General features: G+C 42.2%; 1 protein-coding gene across 1 annotated transcript; it reads right to left on the reverse strand.

Moving 5' to 3' along the window:
• Positions 1-1,706: 1,706 nt before the first annotated feature.
• Fastkd1 (FAST kinase domains 1) lies at positions 1,707-25,916 on the reverse strand. Its single transcript, XM_052182633.1, has 14 exons — positions 24,565-25,916; positions 24,111-24,179; positions 21,512-21,637; positions 20,696-21,094; positions 18,973-19,083; positions 17,669-17,800; positions 15,959-16,445; positions 14,151-14,265; positions 10,923-11,051; positions 9,384-9,515; positions 8,760-8,873; positions 6,125-6,254; positions 4,959-5,073; positions 1,707-2,012 (listed from the first exon to the last, which is right to left on the reverse strand). Exons 1-14 carry the CDS (start codon positions 24,897-24,899, stop codon positions 1,917-1,919), a joined length of 2,490 nt encoding a protein of 829 aa, XP_052038593.1. The 5' UTR covers positions 24,900-25,916; the 3' UTR covers positions 1,707-1,916.
• Between the last annotated feature and the right edge of the window lie 703 nt (positions 25,917-26,619).

Below are 26,619 nucleotides of genomic sequence, written 5' to 3' on the forward strand. Positions count from 1 at the left end.
TTCCAACAGCAAGGTGTTGCTGAGCCAGGCATGGTAGCCGATGTCTGAAGTCACACTCTTGAGGGGCTTCCCCAATGCACAAGTTGGAGGCCAGCTTGGATAACACAGTAAGACACCAGATGGAGGTATGTAAGGCTCTACACCCAGGTTTTCTTGGTGTATAGACTCTTCAGTCTACCCTGATCACCAGATTCAACCATGTAGGCCATGACCTAGGGACAGTGTGGATCCTGTCATACATCTGTGTATGGATGGAGTGTCACAGCCTCCTCTGCTGGCTCTTTCTTCTGCTTCTTAATGCCAGAGTGCCTGGGGGGACAGCCCCACATCTCCCCTCCATTCACACTCTTCTCCAATTGCACCTGAAGTGATGCCATGTAGTCACATAATATTAAATACCAATGACAAGTTCCACATCTCTTTCTGGAGCTGGGACTTCCCCGTCATCTGCAAACTCACTGAGTGGACTTCCTAGGTGCTGGGAAAGTGTTCCAACACGTCTGAACAAATCCAGGATTGTCATCACACCAGCCCACCACCTACCTTTCTCTTCCCATAGACTCTAATCTTGGTGAAAGGAATATATTTGTGTTATATCCTCTCATCCAAGATTCAGAGAGCATCCCAGATGAGGGGACAGGCTGGAAGAGCCAGAGACTGTCTTCTGGAGCAGCAGGCACTTGCACTCATGAACTCTCAACAGCAACATCTGCCCACACAAGATCAAGCCAGTCAATACTCAAGCATGGATACCGGGGACCCACAAGGCCCAATCCTAGTCCAGAAGCCACAGCACTTGCAGGGGGAGCAAGTGAGCCTTCTTCAGGCCCAGGCCAGGCTACAGTGGACAGCCCTACACCCATGAGTATGCAGCAATGCTACACGGACTCACTTGGGTTACATATTCAAACATTTATAGAGAGAAGAGGAAGGACACAATAGAGAAGGGGGAAGGACCCAGGAGGAGTTAGAGAGGGGAGTGAGAGGTAGATGTGAATTAATCAAAATAAAATCTTCATGCATGAAGGAAAAATATAGGAAAATTATAAATTTTCTTCTTCTTCTTCTTCTTCTTCTTCTTCTTCTTCTTCTTCTTCTTCTTCTTCTTCTTCTTCTTCTTTCTTCTTCTTCTTTCTTCTTCTTCTTTCTTCTTCTTCTTCTTCCTTCTTTTTCCTCCTCTTCTTGGTCAGGTGTTTTGAGACAATGACTCACACCGTTGTCTAGTCTGGCCTAGAACTCACATTGATCTCGGTCTCTCAGCAAGTCTCCTATCACCTCCAGAGTGTGGGGATTAACTCGCTTATTAAAAGGGTGCTTAGCTGGGCATGATGCCATGTACCTCATTGCCTGTAACCCCAGTATTTAGGAGGCAGAGACAGGAGGAATGCCACACGTTTAGACCAGCCAGGTCTACTTAGGATTTAAAAATTAAAATATATAAAATATATGCATACTTAGCATTCCCTGCTAAAACTCTACTATAGCTTCTTGTCTCACTGGGAGGAACCATGAGGTCATATACACGCTACTGGCTTTTTACTGAGCTTCCAACCCACTTCCTACTTGATTTCTTTAACCACAATAGAGCTCTCAATATTCCCCAATACATCAGGCTTTTCTAACTCAGAATATGTACCCTTAGCATTTCTTAATTGAGCTAAGCACCTTAAGTAAATACATACATGATGTGCCATAGTCATTTTATTTTTAAAAAAGATTTATTTACTATGTACACAGTGTTCTGCCTTCATGTATGCCTGCAGGCCAGAAGAGGGTCCCAGATTTCATTACAGATGGTTATGAGCCACCATGTGGGTGCTAGGAATTGAACTTAGGACCCCTGGAAGAGCAGCCAGCGCTCTTATCTTCTGAGCCACCCATCCAGCCCACCGGTCATTTAAAATGAAAACTACAGTTCATGATTTGCCTGCTCCAAATATATGTTCTCTCAGGTAATCCATCCGTGTATCCTTCGTTGACAATGCCATAGAGTTCCATTCAAAGTAGGGGACCTGCAAAGTAAGTGATTCATTTGAATAAAAGTTCCAAAGCAACTAAAGGCTGCTTTTAAAGGTGCTTTTAATTTGATTTTCCCACCATCAGATGGCACTCCCTACTGAGTTAGGGGATATATAAGCTTTTCAATCATAGTTCCAGAGATTTATAAAATGTAAACAGAGCTGTAAAATAAAAATAATCTGAGTAGTCTCTGAGGATCTGCACTGAGAGTGTATAGATGATTTGCTGCTTAGTGTATGTGTGCTAAAACGTGAAGAAAGGTGGACATGGAGGAGGCACCGACTACAGACGGAAACAGGCTCTCCAAAAACAGCACATCTCCTTGGCCTGAGATCTGAAGCTTCTCAGTCTCCAGAGATGTTATAAATAAAAGCATGTTACTGATGAGCGTTCTGACTCACCATCCCCCAAATAGGGAAGAACGCAGGTGTGGCAGTTCACGGCTGTGTCACCAGCACTCCAGAAACCGAGCCAAGAAAAGCACCAAAAGGTGAAGGCCAGACTGGGCTAAACCATGGTGAGTTCTAGACCAGCATGGCTAGAGCATGCTACCATGTCTCAGCCTCACTACATCTCTCCCATTAAAAAAGAAGTGGAGAGACAGATGGGAATAGAGAGATGAATTAGAGGTAAAAACCACTGGCTGTTCTTCCAGTATACCTGGGTCTGATTCCCCTCACCCACATGGTGGCTCACTGCTGTCTACAACTCCAGCTCCAGGAGGCCCAGTGCTGTCTTCTGGCCTCTTTAGGCATCAGACAGGCGTGTGGTATATAGACACACACACAGGCAAGCATCCATATACATAAAATAACATTTAAAGCAAAAGCAAACCAACCAACCAGCCAAGAAACCAGCGTCAACATTTCCTTAACCTCCCAGCTAATCGTAAGCAGTACTTGAGCTAACCTCCCTAGACCCTGGGCATGCATGTGATGTACAGGCCTATAAATAGGCCAAACACTCACTCATAGAAAATAAAAATAAATTAAAAATTTTAAAAGTGAAAGAAGAAAGCCACAGCTTTTATCGCAGACCTGTGACTGGCAAGGGTTTGGGCATTTCTGTTGGGCTCTAACTTGTGAAAGTTTTGTATACTGTGTGCGCATGCATGGGGAGGTAGGGGCTATATAAACATGGAATAAGTGCACTATGTCATTTCTTAGGCTGTCATGCTTTAATGCCTAAGAGGGTAGCCTATTTACACAGTGTTGGTGGGTTGCTCCCCAAACAGTAATGAAATCATTCTGTTGCTGTCTTATAATAAAAGCTGAAAAAAAAATTTTTTTTTTGGTTTTGGTTTTGGTTTTTTCGAAACAGGGTTTCTCTGTGTAGCCCTGGCTGTCCTGGAACTCACTCTGTAAACCAGGTTGGCCTCGAACTCAGAAATCCGCTTGTTTCTGCCTCCCAAGTGCTGGGATTAAAGGTGTGTGCCACCACTGCCCAGCAAAAGCTAAAATTTTGCCATTTCAACTCACTTAAAAAAAAATGCTTTTCTGGGGCTGGAGAGATGGATCAGCAGTTAAGAGTACTGACTGCTCTTCCAGAGGTCCTGAGTTCAAATCCCAGCAACCACATGGTGGCTCACAACCATCTGTAAAGGGATCTGATGCCCTATTCTGGTGTGTCTGAAGAAAGAGACAGAGCTCACATACATAAAATAAATAAAATTTTTTAAAAAATGCTTTTCTATATACCCTTGGTAACAGATTTTGAAGAAATCATATAAGGTGACAAAGGATTTAAATGGTACAATAATATAGAAGAAAATAGCTTTAAAAACATTTTTATATTGAATGTTTATTTGAAATCAAGTGATTTTATACATAAAGTTCAGTAATATATATGTGGGCCGGAGAGATAGTTCGGCAGCTAAGATCGCACACTGCCCTTGCAGAGGATCTGAGTTAGGTTCCCAGCACCCGTGTCAGGTGGCTCACACCCACCTGTAACTCCAGCTCCTGAGGGATTCAACTCCTCCACCCCCACAGGAGGGCGCTCACAAGCACACACTCACACTCATACCCACACACATCAATGAATTTTTAAAATCTTTAAAAATAGAGCAGCTTTATAAACCACAGGGCAGGCTGTGATCTTTCCCAGCAAGGCTGGAGCCTTCTGAAACACGGCCTCTCAACTCTCAGAAGCCAGTGGAGTGTTCCTCCTGCACCGCCTCGAAAACGTGTTCTGCCCCACAGCGCCCATCTCCCCGAATCCACAGCACCCACGGAAGGATCTCCTACTACACTACACATCCTATATATGACACTTTAGCCTTTTCCTTTTAAAGCCCTGTCCACAATGCCTAACATGCAAAAAAATAAATATGCAAATCAGTACAGTTATTTTATGGGGTTTTTTTTTTTTGAGACAAGGTCTCACTGTGTATCCCTGACTGGCCTGGAACACAATATATAGACAAGACTAGTCTCAAACTCAGAGATCCATCTGCCTCTGCCTCTCAAGAACTGAAAATATGAGCCGCCACCATGAGCCTTTCATTGTTTGAGACAAGGTCTCACTAGGTAATTGATCCTAGCCTTGAACTTGCTCTGTGGTACAGGCTAGCCTCAAACTTGAGAACCTTCTGCCTCAGACTTACAAGTGCTGGGATTACAAGCCTGTCCACCATGCCTTTAAAAACTGTGTGTGAGAGTGTGTGTGTGTGTGTGTGTGTGTGTGTGTTGTGCACATGGGAGCAGATGCACATGCCCATGTGTGCAGGACAACCAGACAGTGTCTGGCTCCATCACTCCCTGCCTTATTCCCTTAAGACAAGGTCTCACTGAGCCCAGAGCTAGGCTGGTAGAGCATGCCCCAGCAGTCCTCCCATCTCTGCCCACACAGCACTGGGATTACAGATGCGCCCGGCCATGCCCAGCTATGCCCACCCAGGCATGCCCTTTTAGAGCCTAAGTTATGTGACTGTTTCATACCTGAATAACTCGATAGCCCAAGATTTCCAAATGCCGCTTTTTCATAGCAGATTTTCCTTTTAAGTGAGGAATGTTTGAACAAAAGGCTCTCACATCCAAAAATTCTATAGCAATCCTACAAAAAAAATAAAAATACTTATTTCCAAAGTCAAAATGAGGATTGAAGTAACCAGCAGCCATAGGCCTTTCGGGAGAAAGAATATATCTGTATAAAGTAACAAAAGTAGACGACTATAAATCAGCATAATACCAAGGCTTTTATTGTGTTCATTCTCTGGGACACAGCATCAAGTAGCCCAGTGAGGTGGTTTGAATGATTGTCCTCCCAACCCCCACTTCTCCAATTTGAATATTGGTCCCTTGGTGTTGCAAAGGAAGTATGTCACTAAGGCTGGGATCAGAGATCTCAAAAGCCACGTGCTATTCGCAGTTTGCTCGCTCTGCGTCCTGCCTGTGGTTCAAGATGTGAGCTCTCAGCTGCTCCAGCCGCCACACCACCTGCTGCCCTGCTCCCCTGCCTTGAGAGTGATGGACTCTTACCCCTCAACAATAAGCCTTCTCTAAGTAGGCTTACCCATAGTGTCTTGTCACAGCAACAGAAAAGTAAGTGATTAATACAAGCCAGCCTTGAACTACTGATCGCCTTTCATCGCCCCCAAGTACTGGGGTGACAGGCACCCACCACACCCAGCTCCAAATTACTTTTTCCACTGAAGAAATTAGTAACCGTCAAACCTTTCCATCTATAGAAATTATAGAAAAACATCTATCTCTCATGGGTTTCTTTTCCCAACACACACTGTGAGACAGCTTCTTCCAGAAAGAACTTCACCCATGACGTCAAAGCAGCACAGCCATGGTCTAAGAGGATGGGTGACGAGGGAGGCAATGCGGAAGCGGCTGAGCGCTCTCACAGTAGAGAAGGGGTGGATACAAAGAAGAAAATCCTCTCCTCCTGGATAAGGGCAACCAGGCCATCACTTAGTTACCCAGACTGCTAACCAGAGACAGCTGAAGGAAAGTTACAAAGGTAGACTGCAGAAGTATAGAGGCTGACAGATGGTGCGGGATGTCTGAACAGCAGGTGCTATCCCCAACCCTTAATAAAAGAGGCTACAGTGTAATGCCGAATATAATGGTTCAAAATTATCGTAAAACTAAATTACCTCTCAGCTTCTGGGGGAAGCCTTGACTCAACGCTTGAATCCCAATGCATTCCCAGGGATCTTCCAGGACTTATGCTATGGCTTTCATAAGGCAGAGGTTTTTTTCGTTTATCCAAAATGCATTCAAAATCTTATTTAAAATAGGAAAAAGAATCAACAGTATAAATTAGATACATTCTAACAGCCGGAAGTTTAATATTTACATGACTATGTATATACAAACATGTATTTCAAAGAGCAAATAGAGCAATACAGCTCCCTAATTATCCAACTGACTTTGTAAGGTATTATCCAATGGTACTTTTCTTTGAAAATCGATAAATACCAATCAAGTATTAGCAACACACAAAGAACTGATCTAAGCCAAATCGTATCAAAGAGTTTTGCTTTAAGCCAGGCATGATGGCACATGCCTGTAGTCTCAGCACCTGGGAGGCTAAGGGGGAAGGATGGGACATTGGGAGCAGCTGAGCAGCAGACAGCCAGACTGTCTCAGCAACAACAGCAACAAGGTTTATTTTAAGATCTTTCAAGTTTCTTGGTCATGTTCAAAGGATGCTAAGACAACCCATCTGAAAACCAGGGAAAGCAAGGGCAAGCCTTCCTATAGGAACTGCATGTTCCGGAACTACGCTGACACAGACATGTTCTTAGACAAAGTGGAGCAATCAATGCGGAAGGAATGGAACACGTAGAAGTATGCTACGCTGGCCTCCCGTGGGAAGCCCAGATTTAGGCAAGGAGCTACAGGTAACGGCTACTCAAGCCAGCAGGGCAAATATTCATGAGGGAACTAGCAGATGAATTGGCCTGAAGAACATTATAAACCCCCTGAGGAGTGGTGACTTTTAGAACGGTGCAATGAGAAATAGCCATCTGTGAGACAGTGTGGCCGAAGACAAAGCAAAGCTACAATTCATTAAGCATCTACCCCTCACTGCCGGTTTACAGCTCGAGCACATTAAACAATACCACGGGGTACAATCAGATAAGGAAAGCATTTTCCAATAAGTTATAAGAGGGAAAAAAAAAGAAAAATTAAGAACTTAAGAAAAAGAAAAGGCAAATTAACCAAATGTTTGGATCCCAACTTGAACAAATAAGTCATAACATATATAAGAAACAACCATGAAGGCTATATAATACTATGAAATTAATATTATTCTACCTTTTTGCTTTTGAGAATGGGGTCCTGCTATGTTGCTTAGCTGGTCAGGAATCCCCAGGCTCAAGTCATGTTTGTGCCTCACTTCTACCTGGCCTATAACACAAGCCACATCTCAGCGCTGCTCTGTGAATGAGATGCTCCCCATAGTCTCAGGCATCTGAGTACAGGTTCCCAGGTGCACTGTTTGAGGGTGAGGATGCCTTGCTGGATGAAGTGCATCACTGGGCACCAGCCTTTGAGGTTTCAAAGCCTCCTCCTATCCTCCACGGACCCTGCATCACTTCCTGCCTCTAAGTCCCTGCTTTGAGTTCCTGCCCTGACTTTCTATAAGCTGTAAGATGAAATAAACCTTTTCCCCAAGCTGGTTTTGGTCACAGTGTTTATTACAGCAACAGAAAGTCTGCAGTGTGAACTCTAGGATGGCCAGGGCTATACAGAGAAACCCTGTCTCCAAAAAAACAAAAAAAAAAAAAACCCAACAAAAATAAAACAAACTAGGAAAGATGGTCTTACCTATTTTACACAATGGAATCATTAGTACGATGGCGTTAAGGGAAGAGCCTTCAGGAGGTGATAGACTCATGTGGGCATACCTTATAAGACACAGTGCCCCCTCCCCCCAACAAGAAAACTAGGGGCGTAGAAACAGCTGGAGAAGAGCAGCAAAGTCCTACACTTTCCCCAAAGTCCTTCGGTGGGTTTTGGTTTTCTTTCTCTCTTTGTTTTTGAGACAGGGTCTTCCTCCATTACCCAGGCTCACCTAAACCTCCTGAGCAGCTGGGATTACAGGCCTGTGCCATGGCCAAGTAGGACAGAATCTTTTGAAGATTCAGAAATGTCTAGTGAATCTGAATCTGGGTTTTATTTAGCTCTGGTGAAGACTAACTTTTTTTCCCCCTGAATAACAGAAATATTGATGGTTATCAAAACTGGGCCATAGGAGTGAACCTGAGAATTTTTTTTTTTTTTTGTCTAAAGGATTGATCTAGCATTGGAGGGGAATATAAGGACAGAGAAAAAGGAGGGAGGTGATTGGAGAATGGATGGAGAGAGGAAGGTTTATGGGACATATGGGGAGGGGGGATCTGGGAAAGGGGAAATCATTTGGAATGTAAACAAAGAATATAGAAAATAAAAATATTTAAAAAAAATTCAAAAAGAAATTATAAACCTGGGGCTTGAGAGATGACTCAGTGCAGAGCACTTCGGGCCCCTGTAGAGGACCTGGGTTGGGTCTCCAGCACCCAGTGTGGCTTGTCACCATCAGGTAACTCCAGCGCCACAGGCTACGGCTCCCTCTTATGTGGGTATTAAGGCTACACTTAGTGCACTTTCAAGCAGGTAAAATGCTTATTATACATGTGAATCTTTACAAGCAAGTGCAAACCTTTCTAAAGATCCAGCCTATTAAAGACTCCATTAAAGTGAGTTTGGTCGGAAAGGACCAGACGTCTGCAGGTGACTCACCCATTGTGTGGTAATACGGTGAAAGGGCCGAAGGCCTCACACAGCGGTGTCCTCCCAGGACCTCTGCTAACATCTTATAGATCTGTTGTTGTGCTCCGTTCATAACACCGGTATCTTAGGAAAAGTGAAAAGAATTAAAAGGCATCCTAATGTGACAAAGTGAGAAATGGACATTTTTATGCAGAGCCTCGGGGCTGGCAAGTGGCTCAGAGAATTCGTAAAAGTGCTCGCTTCCCCAATCCTGAGGACCTGAGTTTGACCCCAGAGCCCAGATGAAGGGGGAGGGGGAGAAGCAACCCTAGAAAGTTACCCTCTGGCCCTCCACACACACCCGTGTGAGTAACCACAGACACACACAAGAAGTACATAAACACAGCGCGAGCCTCGGGCTATCCACGTGGTGGAACACTAAATTCAACAGGAGACAAGGGCTTACTCAAGGGCTCCAGTGTCCCAGCTAAATTCCTGTAAAATGAATTCCACGTACAAAAGTATTTAACAAGCCATAGGCCCTCTTGAAAACTGTAGATATATTTAGACTTCATGGTGATCATAATAATAATATATTATCTAACAATCTGTTCTGGAATTAAGTGTACTCTCTTACCAAAAGAAAACTCAAACCTTTGTTAAACTGTTGCTGACAAAAGCGGTCATGAAACCACGGAACCTGCAGCTCTGGGCACTCCAAGCAGACGGCTCTATTTAACTCCATAAGGCGAAACTGGATCCTTGCACTGAGTCTTGAGGGTAAAACTGAAATTAAGAACACATTACTAACGGGTGTGGAGAAACAAGTCACTTCTTCATATCATGACCCGCTCTCTGGCCTGACACTTTAACTCTTATATGAGAAAGTCACTCCACTGGTACGCAAATGCTTCCCATGTTTAAGCTGATATGTTTGGTAACATGATTAAGACCAATTGCTATGCTTTGTTAATTTTAAAGCTACATTTTTAAAAATGCTACCAAGAATTTTCATTGACATCCTTTATGATATTCCATATTTTGGAATTGATCCTAAGGAAACAATCCATGGTTATTTGTAATGAATGAGAAACAACCTAAAACAAGAAATAAGGGTCCTGAGATATAAAGGGACGTTCCTGCGGTGCATGCAGAGGCCCTGGGTCCAATCCCCAGCACGGCCTTTTTGAGAAAGGGGGGTCCTAGTTTCAGATAATAAAGTTCTTCTATAGTAATATAATGGTATGATATGAATCTAGTAAAAATATCACATTGAAAATATTTTACGGCATGGAAAGCTGTTCATAATATAGTTCAATGAGAACGGCAACATAAAGAGCAATTTAAGGGCTGGAGAGATGGCTCAGCGGTTAAGAGCACCGACTGCTGTTCCAGAGGTCCTGAGTTCAATTCCCAGCAACCACATGGTGGCTCATAACCATCTGTAATCAGATCCGATGCCCTCTTCTGCTGTGTCTGAAAATAGCTACAGTGTATTTATATATAATAAAGAAATAAAATCTTAAAAATAAAAACCACGTTGATTCACGTGAGTATTTATATGAGACCAAAGGAAATACTCAAAGCACATGGGGACACCTGGGGCTCAGTCCTCTCCACACAAAATAAAAAGAAGGAAAGGCAAGCACCACCCCAAAGGCAGCAGCTGTACTTAGAGGTAGAATTAGGGATATTATTGAACTTTGATGTTGTTTAATGTGTTTTCCAAAGTTTCTATAATATTCATAATTTTTTTAAAGCTAGGATCTCAATACAAGGCCCTGGCTGGCCTGGACAGCTTCAAACTTTCAGCTGTCCTCTTGCTTCAGCAATGCTAAAATCATAGTTTTACATGTGTGTGTGTGTATGTGTGTGTGTATGTTTGTGTGTAAGTGTGTGTATGTGTGTGTGTATTATGTGCCTATTATATATTTTATATATTAAAATTATATTCACTTACATATATATGTATACACATACATCCCTACCCTCCAAGTCCTAGATGACGAAACTCAGAGCTTAACAAATGCTAAGCAAGCATTCTATCATTAATCTATTCCCCAGTCAATCAGAAAATTCCTTTATTAACAGGATTTAATGTCACTAGCCTTTAAATGCTTCATTATGGACGCAACTGACACTTCTGTATGAAGTGCATATAATAAATTCTAAAAGTAAAATGTAGACACGTACTTTCAAGCTGGGAATCTAATCTGGCTAGGAACTCGATGTTAAAGATTTTCTTTAGCAGATCTTCTGGAAAATATTCAAGTGTGGCCAAAGAAAATCCAAGAAACACTAACGTACCAGGATCCAATGTACCTAAAAAATAAGTTTAAAATTGTAATGTACAGATGTTTCACATATTCATATAGACAGGTAAGCTGTTTAGATATAGTCAAGTTTTTTTAATGATATAAAAGAAAAAATATCAACACAGAATTAATCTATATCATTACAAGTCAACAGAAATTTAGGTGCAGAGAAAGAAAGTTGGACAAAAGAAAGTACTGTTGTCCCAGCACGGTGGATTGCACCTTTGATCCCAGCACTCAGGAGGCAGAGGAAGAGGCAGGGAGATCTCTGTGAGTTCTCTGTAGACCACTGTGATCTACAGAGCAAGTTCTAGAAAAGCCAGGGCTGCTCAGAGAAACCCTGCCTCAAAAAGCCAGGAGAGACAGACAGACAGAAACAGAGAGACAGACAGAGACAGACAGAGAAACAGAGACAGACAGAGAGACAAACAGAGACAGACAGAGAGACAGACAGAAACAGAGAGACAGAGACAGAGTCTTCTTACATAGAAGGGACAAGCGGACATAATCCACTGGCATGATAATTCTTATAAAGGACAGAAAAGACAAACTCAAAATGTTTACATGTGTGGTGGCACACAGCTAGAATCCTGGCACTTGGGAGGCCAAGGCAAGGGGACTACACAAGTTCGAGACCAGCCTGGCTGCATTACAGTCGTAGGTCTATCTTGGCGAATGTGAGACCTTGTCTTCAAAACCAGACAAACAAAAATCTTTCCATTTGAATTTCTTTGCTGTATTAATTTTGTAAAAGACCAAATCATGAATGAGGCAAATAGCTATGCACACTAGATGTAACCTCAGTGCTTGAAAGGGGAAGACAGGAGGATCAGGAGTTCAGAGCTAACCTCACATACATGCTACATACCAAGTTTGAGGCTACCCTGTACTACATGAAACCCTGTATAAAGCACACACACACACACACACAGTTCTCAATCTGTGGGTCTCAATCCCTTTGGGGTTGAATGACTGTTTCTCAGGGGTCTCCTAATACAATAGGAAAACACAGACATTTACATTACAGTTCATAACAGTATCAAAATTACGGTTATGAAGCAGCAATGAAAATAATTTTATGGTTGGGGTCAGCCCAACATGAGGAACTGTATTAAAGCACTGCGCATCAGGAAGGTTGAGAAACACTGCTCTAGGGGATCCTACTTGGATTCCCAACACCCACATGGCAGCTTATAGCCATCTGTTAACAAGTTCCAGAGGGCCCAATGCTCTCTTCTGGCCTCCATGGGGACCAAGTATGTAAGTGGTACATAGACTTGTGTATGCAAAATATTATACACATAAAATTACAAATAAATATTTCAAATGGGTCTAAACCATAATATATTGTATGTACCACAGCAAGGTACGTATACAATGTGTAATTCAGCCACCACTAGTAACCAGACAATCTGTAATATGACACATCTTCAACAACACAGCCAATCTTTATTATTTAAAAACAAAAGAAGAAACAGGAAGGAGGTGATAACATTAAACAAAGCTCATTTTCAAAGAAAAGACAAATCAGAGGCTCGTCACTCAAGCACTAAGGAAGCTGCACACAGGGTCAAGACTTCAAGCTGGGTCTCGGGAGATGGCTCGGTGGGTAAAGTGCTCGCTATACAAAGCATGAAGGCCTGAGTCCAGTGCGCCTGAACCCACATAAAAAGTCGTCATGGCCACTCGCACCATAAGTCTGCCAGGGATGGAGGCAGAAGGAGCCCAGCAGCTCACGAGACCAGCCAACCTAACCCCGTCCGTGAGCATTGGATTCAGTGCTGACCATGCCACAAAAAAAATGAGATAGAGGGGCTGCGGTGTCTCAGTGGCCAAGACAGAGCTTCCCGAGCAAGGCCGAGAACCTGGGTTCAGCTCCTCAGATGGGAACCACATAAGCCTGGGGAGATGGGAGGCAGAATGAGATCACACTGGGAAGCTAAGTCCAACCAAGACTACACAGCGACAAACAAAAGACGCTCAACAAGAGTCAAGGACCAACACCTGAGACTGTCTTCTACTCACTCTAGGAAGTGACACACACACACACACACACACACACACACACACACACACATGAGTCTAGCCTGAGCTACAGATTGAGAACCTCCCTGTGTGGGAAACAAAAGGGAAACTTTGATAATGGTCTAAGTAGTAGATGACACTGTCCATTATCCTGGTTATAGTGCTGGCATTATGGTTACAGAGGAGGATGTCCCCTTTCTCCGAAGCATACAGAACAGATCTTTCAAAGGCTCATCATATGCAACAAATGACAGGACTCAAGCTAGACTTGGGATATACTACACAGATGTCTGTCCCTTCAACTTCAATAGGTTTTTGAAAACCTTAATAACAGAAAGGGAAAAAAACACCATCTTTTCCCCAGGTGTGTGGGGGTGGTATTTTACATTACAAGACATGAAACACATAACAACCAAAAGCAACAAGTAAGTATCACAGTGGTTATTTGGGGTATAAGTCAGGAGACTTTAAACACTGGACTCTATTAGGTACTCAGGGACTACTGAAGTTTTTTAGTGTGCTAACACTATGTGCTGATACAACAGAGTTCCATCATCCTGGGCAGGTGTATGTTTCAGTACCACAGTAAAATATCCTTTGAAATGGGGCATGGGGGGGGGGGGGAGTTAAGCAAGAGATAAGGTAAATATGACAAAATACTAACATTATCAAGTCCACCCTGTGAATATATTCATGTTCGTTGTTCAATGCTTACATAAATCTGACAGGTTCCTATTTTAAAGAGTCTTAGAGAAGTGGATACTTTTCTTCTTTTGAGTCAGGTTCTTTCAAGACACAATAGGTAGGGAAGTAGTTGGATAGAGAGACAGATGATAGACAGATAGATGTCTATCCAGGTAGACTTGAACTTCCCCACATCTCAAGCTGCTATCAAGAAATCAACTTTTCTGCTTCACCAAGTGCTGGGATTTCAAAAACACACCATCGCACCCAGTAGTCCAGAATTTCCAGCTATTTTGAATACCCAATATTGAAGGCAACAGTGGCAGCTTTTGGCTGATATTTACAGTAAGAATCTACTGGTCCACTCATCCATTATATCATCACACACTTTACCTACCTACATAAGAATTACAGCACTGGACACACGCTCCAAAAAATTCATCCTTTTGAGGTGGATCATAGTTCAAAGTGCTGAATGGGAGAATAATAGCAAAGACTGAAAAGGGATGGATCTGTAAAAATGAAACAAAATTTAATATAAGCTTCAGAAAAAATAATTTTAAGCTATCATTTCAGAGAAAGTCTGACATGCCCATAATGAAAGCAGAGATGTACTACTTACTAACTTTTGCATCCTGTGATGATTTAGAGTTATGACTATCAGTAACCATAAAAATGTTAGTATTAAAAAAAAAGTCAGCCAATCTACAACTTAATTCTGCACGGTGTAAAGGCCTGTTCTAGGCCCCATCACTCACTGAAAATGAACAGGAAGCAGCCCCTGTCATTTCCAAGCCTTCAGTGCCTGGAACAGAGTAGCACCATTCCACAGCCACTGAACTCCTGAGAGCCATCAGCACTTTTCTTGCACACATTCTTTACCTTTGATGTTTTTGAGTCGGGGTCTCCACAGCCTGAGCTGGCCTCAAACTCAAGGTGGGTGGCTAGGACCATGGGTGTGAGCTCAGGTGCCTGGCAGCCCTGGGGGTTGGACCTAAGGGCATGTGTGTCTACACAAGCACTCTTCCACTGAACCACGCCCGCTCCATTTTCTCAGCTCACTCCCTCATCTAAGTACCTGCGGGGCACGAAGCTAAGCAAGCAAGGCATCTTGTTCAGTTGTGACAAACACTAGCTTATAAATAAAGACCTTATCCTAATACATACTCCACAGCCACTTTGTAAGTAAACATCTTCTCACATGATCCATAAAGGAGCTTTTCCAGCGTAATTTCAGAAGACAGCCATACACCGACAACTCCGGAATGGAGTGTGCCACTCCCTCGTGTAGTGGTATACACTTTTAATGCCAGGACTTGGGTGACAGAAGCAGATAGATGATTTTGAGTTCAAGGCCAGCCTGGTCTATGGAGTGAGTTCTAGAGCATCCAGGGCTGTTACACAGAGAAATGCTGTCTCAGACAAAAATCAATCAATCAACCAAACAATCAATCTGACCTGTGATCTTAGCTGGGCTTAGTGGCATATTCCTTTAATCCCAGCACTAGGAGGCAAAGGCAGGAAGATCTCTGTGAGTACAAGGTGAGCTTGGTCTATATAGTGAGTGCCAGGTCAGCCAGAGAGCTACATCATGAGATCCTGCCTCAGAAACAAAACAACTCCTCCCTCCCCCGCCCGACCTCCAATCAATCGTAAGGGCTGAAGGATTAAAGAACGACCACTCATCTCTCCAGATCTGTGGCCAGAGGAGCAAAGTGACCACTGGCTTGTTTTGTTTGAGACAAGGTTTCTGTGTCTGTCCACTTTGACCTTAAACTATTGGCAATCCTCCTGCTTTAGCCTCCAAAATGCTGAGGCTATAAGTGCAACATCACGCCCTGATCCAAAGTGGTGAGAAAAAGAACAAGCTGATAAATTAGAAGCCAGAGATGAGTTTTTAAGCTTCACACTGTAATCTAAGTTCAGAAAGTAATTAAGGATCTACAAGTATAAAAAGGTATGTTTCAGTCGGGCTGGGGTGGCGCATGCCTGTAATCTCAGCACTCTGGGTGGCAGAGGCAGGCGGATTTCCGAGTTCGAGGTCAACCTGGTCTACAGACAGAGTTCCAGGACAACCAGAGCTATATTGAGAAACCCTGTATCAATATAAAAAAACCAAATCCAAAAAAAAAAAAAAAAAAAAAAAAGGTATGTTTCTAGGAGCTGACAACGGGGTGAAAGTAACGTCGAACACTGAAGTTTCACCTTTTCAATCTGCTGAACAACCACTGAAGCTATCCGATCAAGCAGCAGAGGGCTGAGGTAGTTAGTTTTGGAAAGAAAAGAGGCGATCTTGGCAACATTGCTGTAATCTATTTCATCCATAAAATGCTGCAGAGCAGCGACTGATTCTTCAACTAAGGATTCCTGAAGCCATTCTCCCTTCAAAGACTTCAGCTCCTCCCACAGAAGATCCAAGTTGGTGCTCTGTCGTAGCCGCTGATGGCCCCAGTGATCTAGTTTTTGAAGGAGGCCCAGTTGCTTTCCAGTTGTGCTAGCCAAGCATTTGTGATCATTCTGAATCCAGCGCAGGAGACATACTACCAAATCGCTCAGTTCCCTGAAGTCACACTGCGGTACAACTGCTTCGATTCGGGAGACTGCGACTTCGTTGAGGTGAGTGTTTGGAAGCATGGAAAGAGCAGAGGCCAGAACAGAAATCTCACTGGGTGTGACACTCGCTTCCAAACGACTATCAGGTAAAGGAAAGAGGAGGAAAAACAAAAACAAAAAAGGACATAATCAAAACACCAACAACAAGAAAAAAAACACCCAAAATACATGAATTAAAATAGTGTTACACAACTGTTTTCCGTGTCTGCATAACCATCAGGAGCTGCTTCAATCGTGAGTAGTCCCTGGCATGGGGAATCCTCAGTAATACCAGCTCAATTCCCTTCTTATTTATGTGCCCAGGACATTCAGCTGTAAGTCACTGGCAGACAGACACACACTCACTGGCAGACAGACAGGCATACACCTGACCTCACTCTCTAATCTTCCCTCTCTAAATCTGCACAGTAACTATCTCACCATGAGAACAGTGATTCATTTTTGTTTTGATTTTGTTTTTTGAGACAAGGTTTCTTTGTGTAGCCCTGGCTGTCCCAGAGCTTGCTTTGTAGACAAGGCTGGCCTTGAACTCACAGAGACCCACCTGCCTCTACCTCCTGATTAAAGGCATGTGTGTGTGTGTGTGTGTGTGTGTATGTGTGTGTGTGTGCCCCCACTTCAAGAACAGTAACTGTAAACAACAAATTAAGAACTAGCCACTTTAAGGCACCTGTATGTTTAAAAGTGTAGAAGAAATGATTCAATCATATTAAATTAAAAAACTGAGTTGCTATGATTTCATTATTTTTTGGTTTTGGAGTTCTGAAATTTTATCAAAAATAAGCAAAGAAAGAATGCACACATATATGTGCACACACACAAACACACTCATGATTGCTTGGAAAATAAATTAATCATAATATTCCATATAATCACAGTGCATTGGCAAAGACATTGTCATTCATCTTGGTAATAATAAAACATTATTGGTAAGCTTAGAGATTAAAGTTAGCAATACTACACTTTACCCAATCAAATCAATGGAAAACTGTGTGTGACTTCCAAATTAGAACACAGTGTTACATATCCAGAGAAAATAAGGTAATTTTCTGCTATTAATGTAAATGGAAACTATATGAAAAATGCTTTTTTATTAACATTACTCTTATATGTTTGTTTAGTTGTTTAGTGGGGATCACTCTCAGGGTTCATATATGCTAATATAGCATGCTAGGTATAACCCAGACCTTAGAAATTCAGTAATAGGCCATTCCATTTTATCCAGAGAATTCCAGCTACATGGACAGATTTTGAAATGAAATACTAACTTAATAATTTATTTTTTAAATACTTAAATCTTACCTGAGAAGCAATTCTCTGAGTTTCATAAAAAGCTCCTTACTTTGAAATTGTAGAAAAGTCAATGCTTGAATTATCTTCAATAGCTCTATTGATTTATAGTTATCCAAATGTTTGTACAGAACAGAAACAATCCTAAAATGAACACACATTATAAACGAGCTATCCACTTATTTATTAAGCAATCACTACCCAGGCTTCATGCCACACACTCTATGTTGGGGATCGGTAAAATTATCTCATTTTCTGTTTTTACAGAACTTTCTCAAGATGTTGATAGAAACACAAATAACTAAAATAAAAGACACTCATGAAGTATAAATTTGAAAAAGGGGAGAAAAGCATTCTGTAGGAGTCGAAAGATCACTCGGTAGTTAAGAGCACTAGTATTTAGTAAGACCTGGGTTTAGTTCCCAGTGCCCACATGGTGGCTCACGATCATCTGTTAACTCCAGTTTCAGGGCATCCAACAGCTTCTTCTGGCCTTCGCCAGCACCAGGCATGCACATGATCCAAATATATATGCAAGACAAACAGTCATACACATAATTTTTTATATAGTATTTCTTTTTAAAAAAGAGCATAGCTTTAAGAGAGACAGAGAGACAGACAGAGAGAGAGAAAGAGAGAGAGAGAGAGAAATGTCTCACAGAGCAGGCATCAAATTCCAACCCCTGCTGCCAAGAACAGTTTTATTGTAAGTTGCTAACAATTAGCAACACTAATCTCATTTTCTTCCATAATCTTCTGGCCCTCCCTCTTGTGCACATGCTAATATTGATTGAGGGAGGAGGATGGGTAGGGGATGAGAAGGAGGAGGAGGAGGAGGAGGAGGAGGAGGAGGAGGGGGAGGAGGGGGAGGAGGGGGAGGGGGAGGAGGAGGAAAAAGTGATGATAAATGAGATGGAGTAGCCTTCAGTAAAAAGACATATGATAAAGACAAATTAAACGTATGCAATTTGAATGTCTTTTTTCCTTCTTAACTCTCACGTTACCAATAAGCTACTGTACATATTATAGGCAGCAGTGAGCCAAGTCCACACAGAAGCTTCCAGAGACACAGAGCCCTTGCTCCACGCACTGTGAGGCTCTGCCCCAGTCTAACAGCAGCAGTAAAGGAAATTAAAAACTGCTGTAAACAACTTTGTCTCTGTTCTGAAATCCCCAACAGGAACATAAGCTATGCCTTAAGCAGTCGTCCCTTATTACTTCAAAACAACCAAACACAAGTATTTCTGTCAGGGAAAAAAAAAAGACACTTATGAGTGACAGCTAAACTTCGCACCATGAACTTCAGGAAAGACTACCTCTTAATCAAGTGTGAATTTCTGCTTTCCATATCTTCCACCGCTCCCAACACGGTCAGCGCCTGCTGGCCGCTCAGCTCCCCTGACAGCAGTAGGAGAGTTGATTTAAGCCTAGAAGCAAAAACAAATATTTTAAAAATGTTAGAAAACCAGCATTCAGTTTGTTTTAATGAACAGCTTTGGGGTACCAAATAGAAAATTACAAATCCCTCTTCTGTGGAGGGCTTGGAAGCCCTGCGTAAAGGAAAGAGCCCATCACACTTATCTACAGATTACTGCCGTTCCTGGACTGGGAAATGGCTCAGATGAGTGTGTACTGCTTTTGCAAAAGACTCAAGTTTGGTTCCCAGCATCCATTTCAGGTGGATCACAATCACTTGTAACTCCAGCTCCAGGGAGTTACAATACTATAGGACATTGGGGGCTTATGCATTCACACATGCTGATACCCATAGACACATATAATTAAAAATATTTTAAAAGACCCCTATAATTCTAAGCCTTCCCTATACTTCTGCTGAGTAGGGGAATCTTATACACTGCATAAGTCTAGACTCAGAGCCTAGGAAGGCTCTGATATCTAATGATATTTGTGTATTCATTTACTCATTAATATCGACTCATCTTCTACCAATATCTCAGTGTTTTAAATAGAATAAGATCTGACCAAAGTATCATAAATATTCTTATATGTTTATCACATCCAACCAAATGTCGCCCATAGACCTAAATTCCAGATATTTGGGAGGCTGAAACAGAACTGCAAGTGTTCAAGACTTGCCTGAGCAACTTAGCGAAATGGTCTCCAAATGTAAATAGGTAAGAGTGCTGGTCTAGTATGTGGAGGATCCTAAGGCTCAACTCATAGCACAACAAAAAAAAATCCAACTAAATATTCCAAATATTTATATCTGTCCCAATGTCCTATGAAAACAGGAATTCTTAAGAGATGAGTCAGATCAAACTCATTCAAGTCTGGTACTGCTGGGGCACTGTAACTACGCACCTAAGTACTTTTGTTTTATACTGTGTGTGTGTGTGTGTGTGCATATGCACAAGATGGGATTCTACTTTGCAGTCCTGGCTGGCCTGGGACTTCCTCTGTAACCCAGGGTGGCCTCAAACTCACAATACTTCTCCCAAGGACTGGGATTACAGCCAGGCACTACTATACCCAAAGATGTGCTTCCTTAATTTTTTTTTTTTAATTACTGCTAAGTTTCCTGTTTCAATATACCTAGGTTATATATTCTTTCATAAAATCATTTCTAATAACAGAGCTACTTGTTCTGTAATTGGAATAAATATCTGTAACATATGTTACACTAACATTGCCTTAGTTAGGGTTTCTATTTTGGTGATAAAACACCATGGCCTAAAGCAACCTGGGGACTTTGATGGTACATATGACAAAGTGACGCTGTGGCATGATGCACTGTTTAGACTACTATGGCCTAAATAGCCCACTCTCTTCTGCTGGGTCACAAGTATATTTCTGTGAAACTCCAGGAAGAGCTCATCAAAATTCTGAGGTGGCGCTCCCCCCCCCCCATCTTTTATGCCGGTCCACTATAGAACACACTAGTAGTCTAAAGGTGGAAATGCAAATGAAAGTCAGAGGAATCAGAGAACAGAGGGTCACAGGTCATCTCCCCTTGCGTAGCAGAACCAGGTGACCCGCAGAATCCACCGTGAGAAGTAAAACATTTAAAAGCGAGCTTACTGTTTCTTTATCTCAGGTGTGGCCACAGGCCCCAGCGCGGCAAACAACCGGACGAAGCTTTCGGGTTGATCAGAAGAGACGATCATCTCAGCCAGCCTCCTTCGAGCTGCTTCAACAAACTCAAAGCTGTGGAACTGCAGGAACTGATACAGGCTAAAAATTCGACTGATGAACTCCAAATCAAGGTCGCTCATATTTCTTATGAACACTTGATTACACTTCTCCAGCAGTGGGTAATGACTGCATTTGACATTTCGAAGAAACAGTAATATCCTTTTTGCAATGTTGGCCTTGGAAGAATCTACAGTGTCAAAAAGAAGTTCTGCCCTGGTCACCAGTCGTTTCTGGAAACATGGTGATATTAATGAAGAAATGCTGACCATCAAGACAGACAAGGCCCTGAAGGAGAAAAAAGATACATATTTTGATATCACTAACAAAAAAATGACCAATTCTAAATTAAATAACTAGATAGGGCAAGAAACTGGCAAGCATATTGTTCTATGCCATAAATTGTCTCATTCATTTATTCATTTCTTTTTCCTAGCACCATGAGAAACAATCCTCTGGCTCTGACCTGGGAATATCATGTTTTCTGCTGCTACATGCAAAGACTTGAGAGATGGTTGGGGACATGGCAGGCAAACTTGGTGAGTTAAAAATCTTAGATGTGCCAGAGAGCGCAACAATACCCAGTTTTGCCATCACTGTTTTATAGATGCGGATGATAAGCTCACACAAGATGAAGTTGCAGTGATGACGGACAGATCATTATCTGCATCTGCGCGCCCACACAATGCTCCCAAATAGAGGTACCTTAAGTCCTGTATGGTTTCCAGTTTCCTATTTACAATGTCAGCTATATTTCCCATCAGTGGACTAAAATACAGATGCTGATCGGCCAGGCAAGTGGAAAATATGGACAGCACATTAGTATCAAACCTGTTAAAAGAAACACAAGTGAGATAGTTAGCATCAAGAAGAACACATGATGCAGTTGTGAAATAAAAAAAAGCAACAAAAATGCTAACACTGTTCCTACAAGATGAACAGCAAGTACCCAGCATGTGCAAGGAAGGCTCTGTGTTTGGGTTTGAATCTCAACATTACAAAGAAAAAGAACAGATGTGGTGTACATTTAGGAGGAGTGAGGGGCATGTTTTGGGGGAGGGGGTATATTTTGAATATGCTTAAAACACATTGTTTGAAATTCTTGAAGAATACAAAGATTATATTTAAATAAAACATCAAATTTTCCAAGGAGTTGATTATTTATTATTCTAAAATTACCAAATGATGATACTTTTAAAGTCCAGTACTTTAGAAAGATCTAAAAGAGAAATCACTCAAAACTATTTTAGTTTTACTTCTAAACTTTTTTTTTAGGAGATATGGAATGCTGACTCATTTGCATATTAGCAAATAAAAGTTCTGTGATGTTTTTTAGAATTTAAGCATAGGGAAAAGGATCCAATCTCTTCCAGTGAACGACAAGAAAAATGAAGTATTATATGTTTCACTGTTTTCCCTGTTCGGTGAGTTCTGGAGAGTGAACCCTGGGGCTTACACACACTTTGGCAAGCATGCTAACACTCAGTTACATTCTCAGTGACTGGGCTTTAACGTGGTGCCGCTGTTTCTTTTGGTTTTTTTGGATTTGGTTTTTTCGAAACAGGGTTTCTCTGTATAGCTCTGGCTGTCCTGGAACTCACTCTGTAGACCAGGCTGGCCTCGAACTCAGAAATCCACCTGCCTCTGCCTTCCAGAGTGTTGGGATTACAGGCATGCACCACCACTGCCCGGCTTTTCTTTTGTTTATTAAAAGCACCAGTGTTGGGGTGAGAGAGATGGCTCAGTGGTAGATACTGCTCTTCCAGGGAAGCCAAGTTGGCTTTCTAGCATTCACACCAGCTAGTTAACTAGCTGTTAACTCCAGCTCCAGGAGATCCAACACCCTCCTCTGGCCTCTGCAGGCACCTGCACACAAGTGTACATAACTCCCCCACCCAACACACATATACAAATAACTTTTTAAAAAAATAAAGCAAAAAAAAATCTACTTTTCAGCATACAGAAGTTCATAGCAGCGCAACACATAACCCAAACTGCAGATAATCCACATATTCATTACCAGTACAATGGAGATGTATCCAACAGCAGTGGACCTGAAGCTTACTTTCTGTTCTTTCCCTTTTTGGGTGAAGACAAAACTTACTGACAGCATTATAAAACAAGCTAAGATGGAAAGATACCATTTAGCAGGAACAGAGAGTGGTGTAGATGCTTGCTTTAGGAAGCTTTGAAGTGGACTATAATCTGGTCACTGCCCACTCACAGAAACAGAGTGGCAGAAAACCCGGCATGCTCAACAGTGGCATGCACTCTCCCGTGCCACCAGACGGCTGCCTTTCTTTTTTGCTTCTTCTATAGCCCTGCAATCTAGGGATATTCTGTTTTTGTTGATATTTATTCCATGTGTTTGGGTATTTTGTCTGTGCACCACATGTGGGGGTTGTGCCCGTGGAAGCCAGAGGAAGCCTCTCAGGAACTGGAGTAACAGATAACAATCTGTAACCTACCACATGGGTGCTAGGATTCACCTGCCAGGCCACCTTTTCTACTGCGATATTTAAGTTGTCTGTCTGTTTCATGTAGAGTCAACCAGTATCTTCTGTTTCTGAAGCAGAACTCTTCAAGAGTTGAAGCAACCAGTTCATGAATGCCTGTGGCACCACCTCAGTTACATGTTATTAATATGCATGTGGAAAAGTATACTGAAGCCTGCTAAGTGAAAGGGAGACACCTGAAATACTTGCCTTTCTTTACTAAGTAAACATAATTCTTGACACAATTAGAAACCCTCCTCAAACAGGCCAGGTATGGTGTTTGAAGCCAGCACTGGGAGGCAGATGCAGGCCGATCTCTGATTTTTGAAGCCAGCCTGGTCTACATAGTTCCGCGAAGGCGTGCCTCAGGGTAAACAAAACAAGCGCCTTTCACACCTCTTAGGCCTTCTAGAATCATCAAAAAGAATATTTTGTGGTGTGCTGCGTTACAAATAGGTCAGTGCTTCAGGAACTGGGAAACATCTTCATAGTATGCACTTCATAGTATGTCCTTCAAGATGCACTTAAGGGTCCTGAGTGTCCGCCAATCACTAAGAACGCTTCAGTCTAGAAAGAAACTACAAAGCCCAGAATTCCCTGCGCGCATATGACCACAGCAAGTTTAAAGAGGTGCTAGGGATGGAATCCTGGGCCTCAAGTATACAAGCACACATTCTAACAAAGCTACATTCCCAGGCCCAGTAAATTTTTTTTGCCTGTAAAATTTCATTCTTTTCCTATATTCCATTTTGATAATCTCCCACAGAATAGCCCTGCTCTTCTACGAGAAGCCCAGCGCACGCACTTGCCTTTCCAGTCTTTTCCATGCTTCCGTAACCAGTGCTTCAGTTAGTGGGTGATGCGATTCAACTGCAAACCTCAATAAAAACAGGGAAAAGACCCTCTTAGTCATCAAAGCCAAGAGACTGCAAATAGATCAACAAAAAGAGAACTCTGGCTTGCTACCAAGCATTAATCTCAAGTGTGACTACTTACCTATTATAATATCATGGCTTTTAACCAACCAACATATCTCCAACATCCATAATCAACCATTCTCATGTACCGAAAGCTAGCCATGTCTACATCCCTAATTTTCAAAAACTAAATTAGTATCAAAGAATACCTTTCAAAAAAATCCTTAAAATATAACATTATCAGAAAAACTATCTCCTGGAAGAATGGCTTTTCCGTTTTTAAAGGATTCTAAGAAAATTAAAATATAAACTGTGATTCTTTCCATAAAATTGAGAAGCAACTTACTGCTTTATGCTGTATAACACACCCACCAGGGTAGCATCACTCATTGCTGGGATGTGATTTGTCGTAACACTGCAAAGAGTAAGAAACTGAGGATGGTTTCTAACACGTTCAACATTTTTTTCCAAGATGTTCTTCTGCTTCTGAAACTGCCAAAGTACATTAAATGCACAGCCCACTTGCTGTTCTGAGAGAGTTGCCATATTTCTCTCAATAAGATCAAACACTTGCTCTTCGTCTGTACAGTTCTGCATCTGAGTAATTAATGACTCACAACTGAAGGGGCGGAATGGAAACGCTCTCCAAGAGAGTAGAGAGATGCCTCGTAGACGGAACATACTTATAACGGACAGGTCTCCAAAATAGAGGTTTCTTTTCCTTTCTTTGCACAATTTTAATTTGGTTTAGAAAAAAAAAAAAGCATCTGCGCTAGAAGTCAGGTATAATGTGACAGTATAAAAACTGGCATTCATTCATGTGTTTTAGTTCCATCCTGGCGGCTCTAAATCCTTTCCAATATAATTCATAAAACAACAGGTTAACCTTGGTTACTCTTATCTCATTATTATCAACGTAATCCCCCAAATTCAAATTTCAAGTAACGAGGATTTTTCTTTTTGTTTGCACTGCAGACTTTGTTCTTGGTCTGAACCTGCTAGATTTGATCCAAAATGAAACAAGGCGAGGGTGGGGAGGGATGGGGGGGGGATGTCTCTTCTTGCCCCTAATTTTAAAATGTTTCTTTTTCAATTCTGACCACAAAGCAGCATTAGAAAACAAAATCAAAACCGTTTTGTCTGTTTGCTTATTTGTTATTTGTTTTTAAGAGTATTTGCTTGCTTGTTTGTGAAGAAAGTGTCTCATCCTGTAGCCCAATTTACGACGATTACAAAAAGGTGACCTTGGGGAAACCATTAAACTAAAGGAGACGCCTTTGGAGTGTGACTCAATTGGAACTGCGGAGATCTGTCTTCGAGTGTCGCAAAAGGCACACGGTTCACAGAGGACAGGTATCCCGAGCACCTGGCCCGCGGGAGAACTGGCCTCCACCTGACCAGATGGCAATGATGCTCTGAGTCGCGGAGAACCCAAACAGGTAACAAACCCTGCGGGGTACGGAAGGCAGAGCCACCGACCAACCGGCGAGTCCTTCCCACGCCCGCAGAGGCCCTACGGGGCTGCTCCGGACGGCTCAGAAGACAGGGATCATCCAAGGCTTGGCAGCAGCAGCTGGAAGCTGGCGTCTCTCGCTCACCAGTAGCGTCCAAGGGTTTTTACCCTTTCCTGGAGAAACTTCTCCCTGGTAACAGAGCGTGTCCCAGAGCGGAAGAAAAGCAGTCCCACAGCGGCGTGCACCACGGAAGCTCGCACTACAAGTCCCAGAAAGCACCACGAGAGGCATAGGCGGGCCATATGCACTCAGGGAATTCTGGCCTTTGTAGTTTCTTTCTCATAGACTGAAGCGTTTTTAGTGATTGGTGGAGACTCAGGTCCCTTAAGTGTATCTGTATTATAAAGATGTTTCCCAGTTCCTGAAGCACTGACCTATTTGAGGCAGACAGAACAAAATATTCTTTTTGATGATTCTAGAAGGCCTATGAGGTGGCAAAGGCGCTTCCCCTCCAAGCCTGAGAATGTGAGTTCTATCCCAGAGCCCCACAGGGAGGAAGAAGGTAGCCAATTCCTTCCCGCTGTTCTCTGACCACATGCATACGCATATACAGATGAACATACATGATTTTAAATTTTTATCAAAGATTTTTAGGTGGAAATTGTATGTTTTACCTCTCTAAATACTTAAAATTAATAATTATTTTATTATTTTATGTACCTAGTGAGTAAGTGCATTTAATATCGGTGATTTTACAAAATACATTCTTTGTCCAATAGATGTACATGTTTTTTGAAAGAATCAAAGAGAATGGCATGCCATGAAACGTTGTGTAAATCTGTTTTAAAAAAAAAAATGTTTCAGCAATTAAGAGCACTGGCTGCCCTTCCAAAGAATCAGAATTCAATTCCCAGCATTTACATTGCCCCTTACAACCACTTGTCAGT

This window comes from Apodemus sylvaticus, chromosome 5 (assembly GCF_947179515.1).
Source record: "Apodemus sylvaticus chromosome 5, mApoSyl1.1, whole genome shotgun sequence".
NCBI classification, from domain to species: Eukaryota; Metazoa; Chordata; class Mammalia; order Rodentia; family Muridae; genus Apodemus; species Apodemus sylvaticus.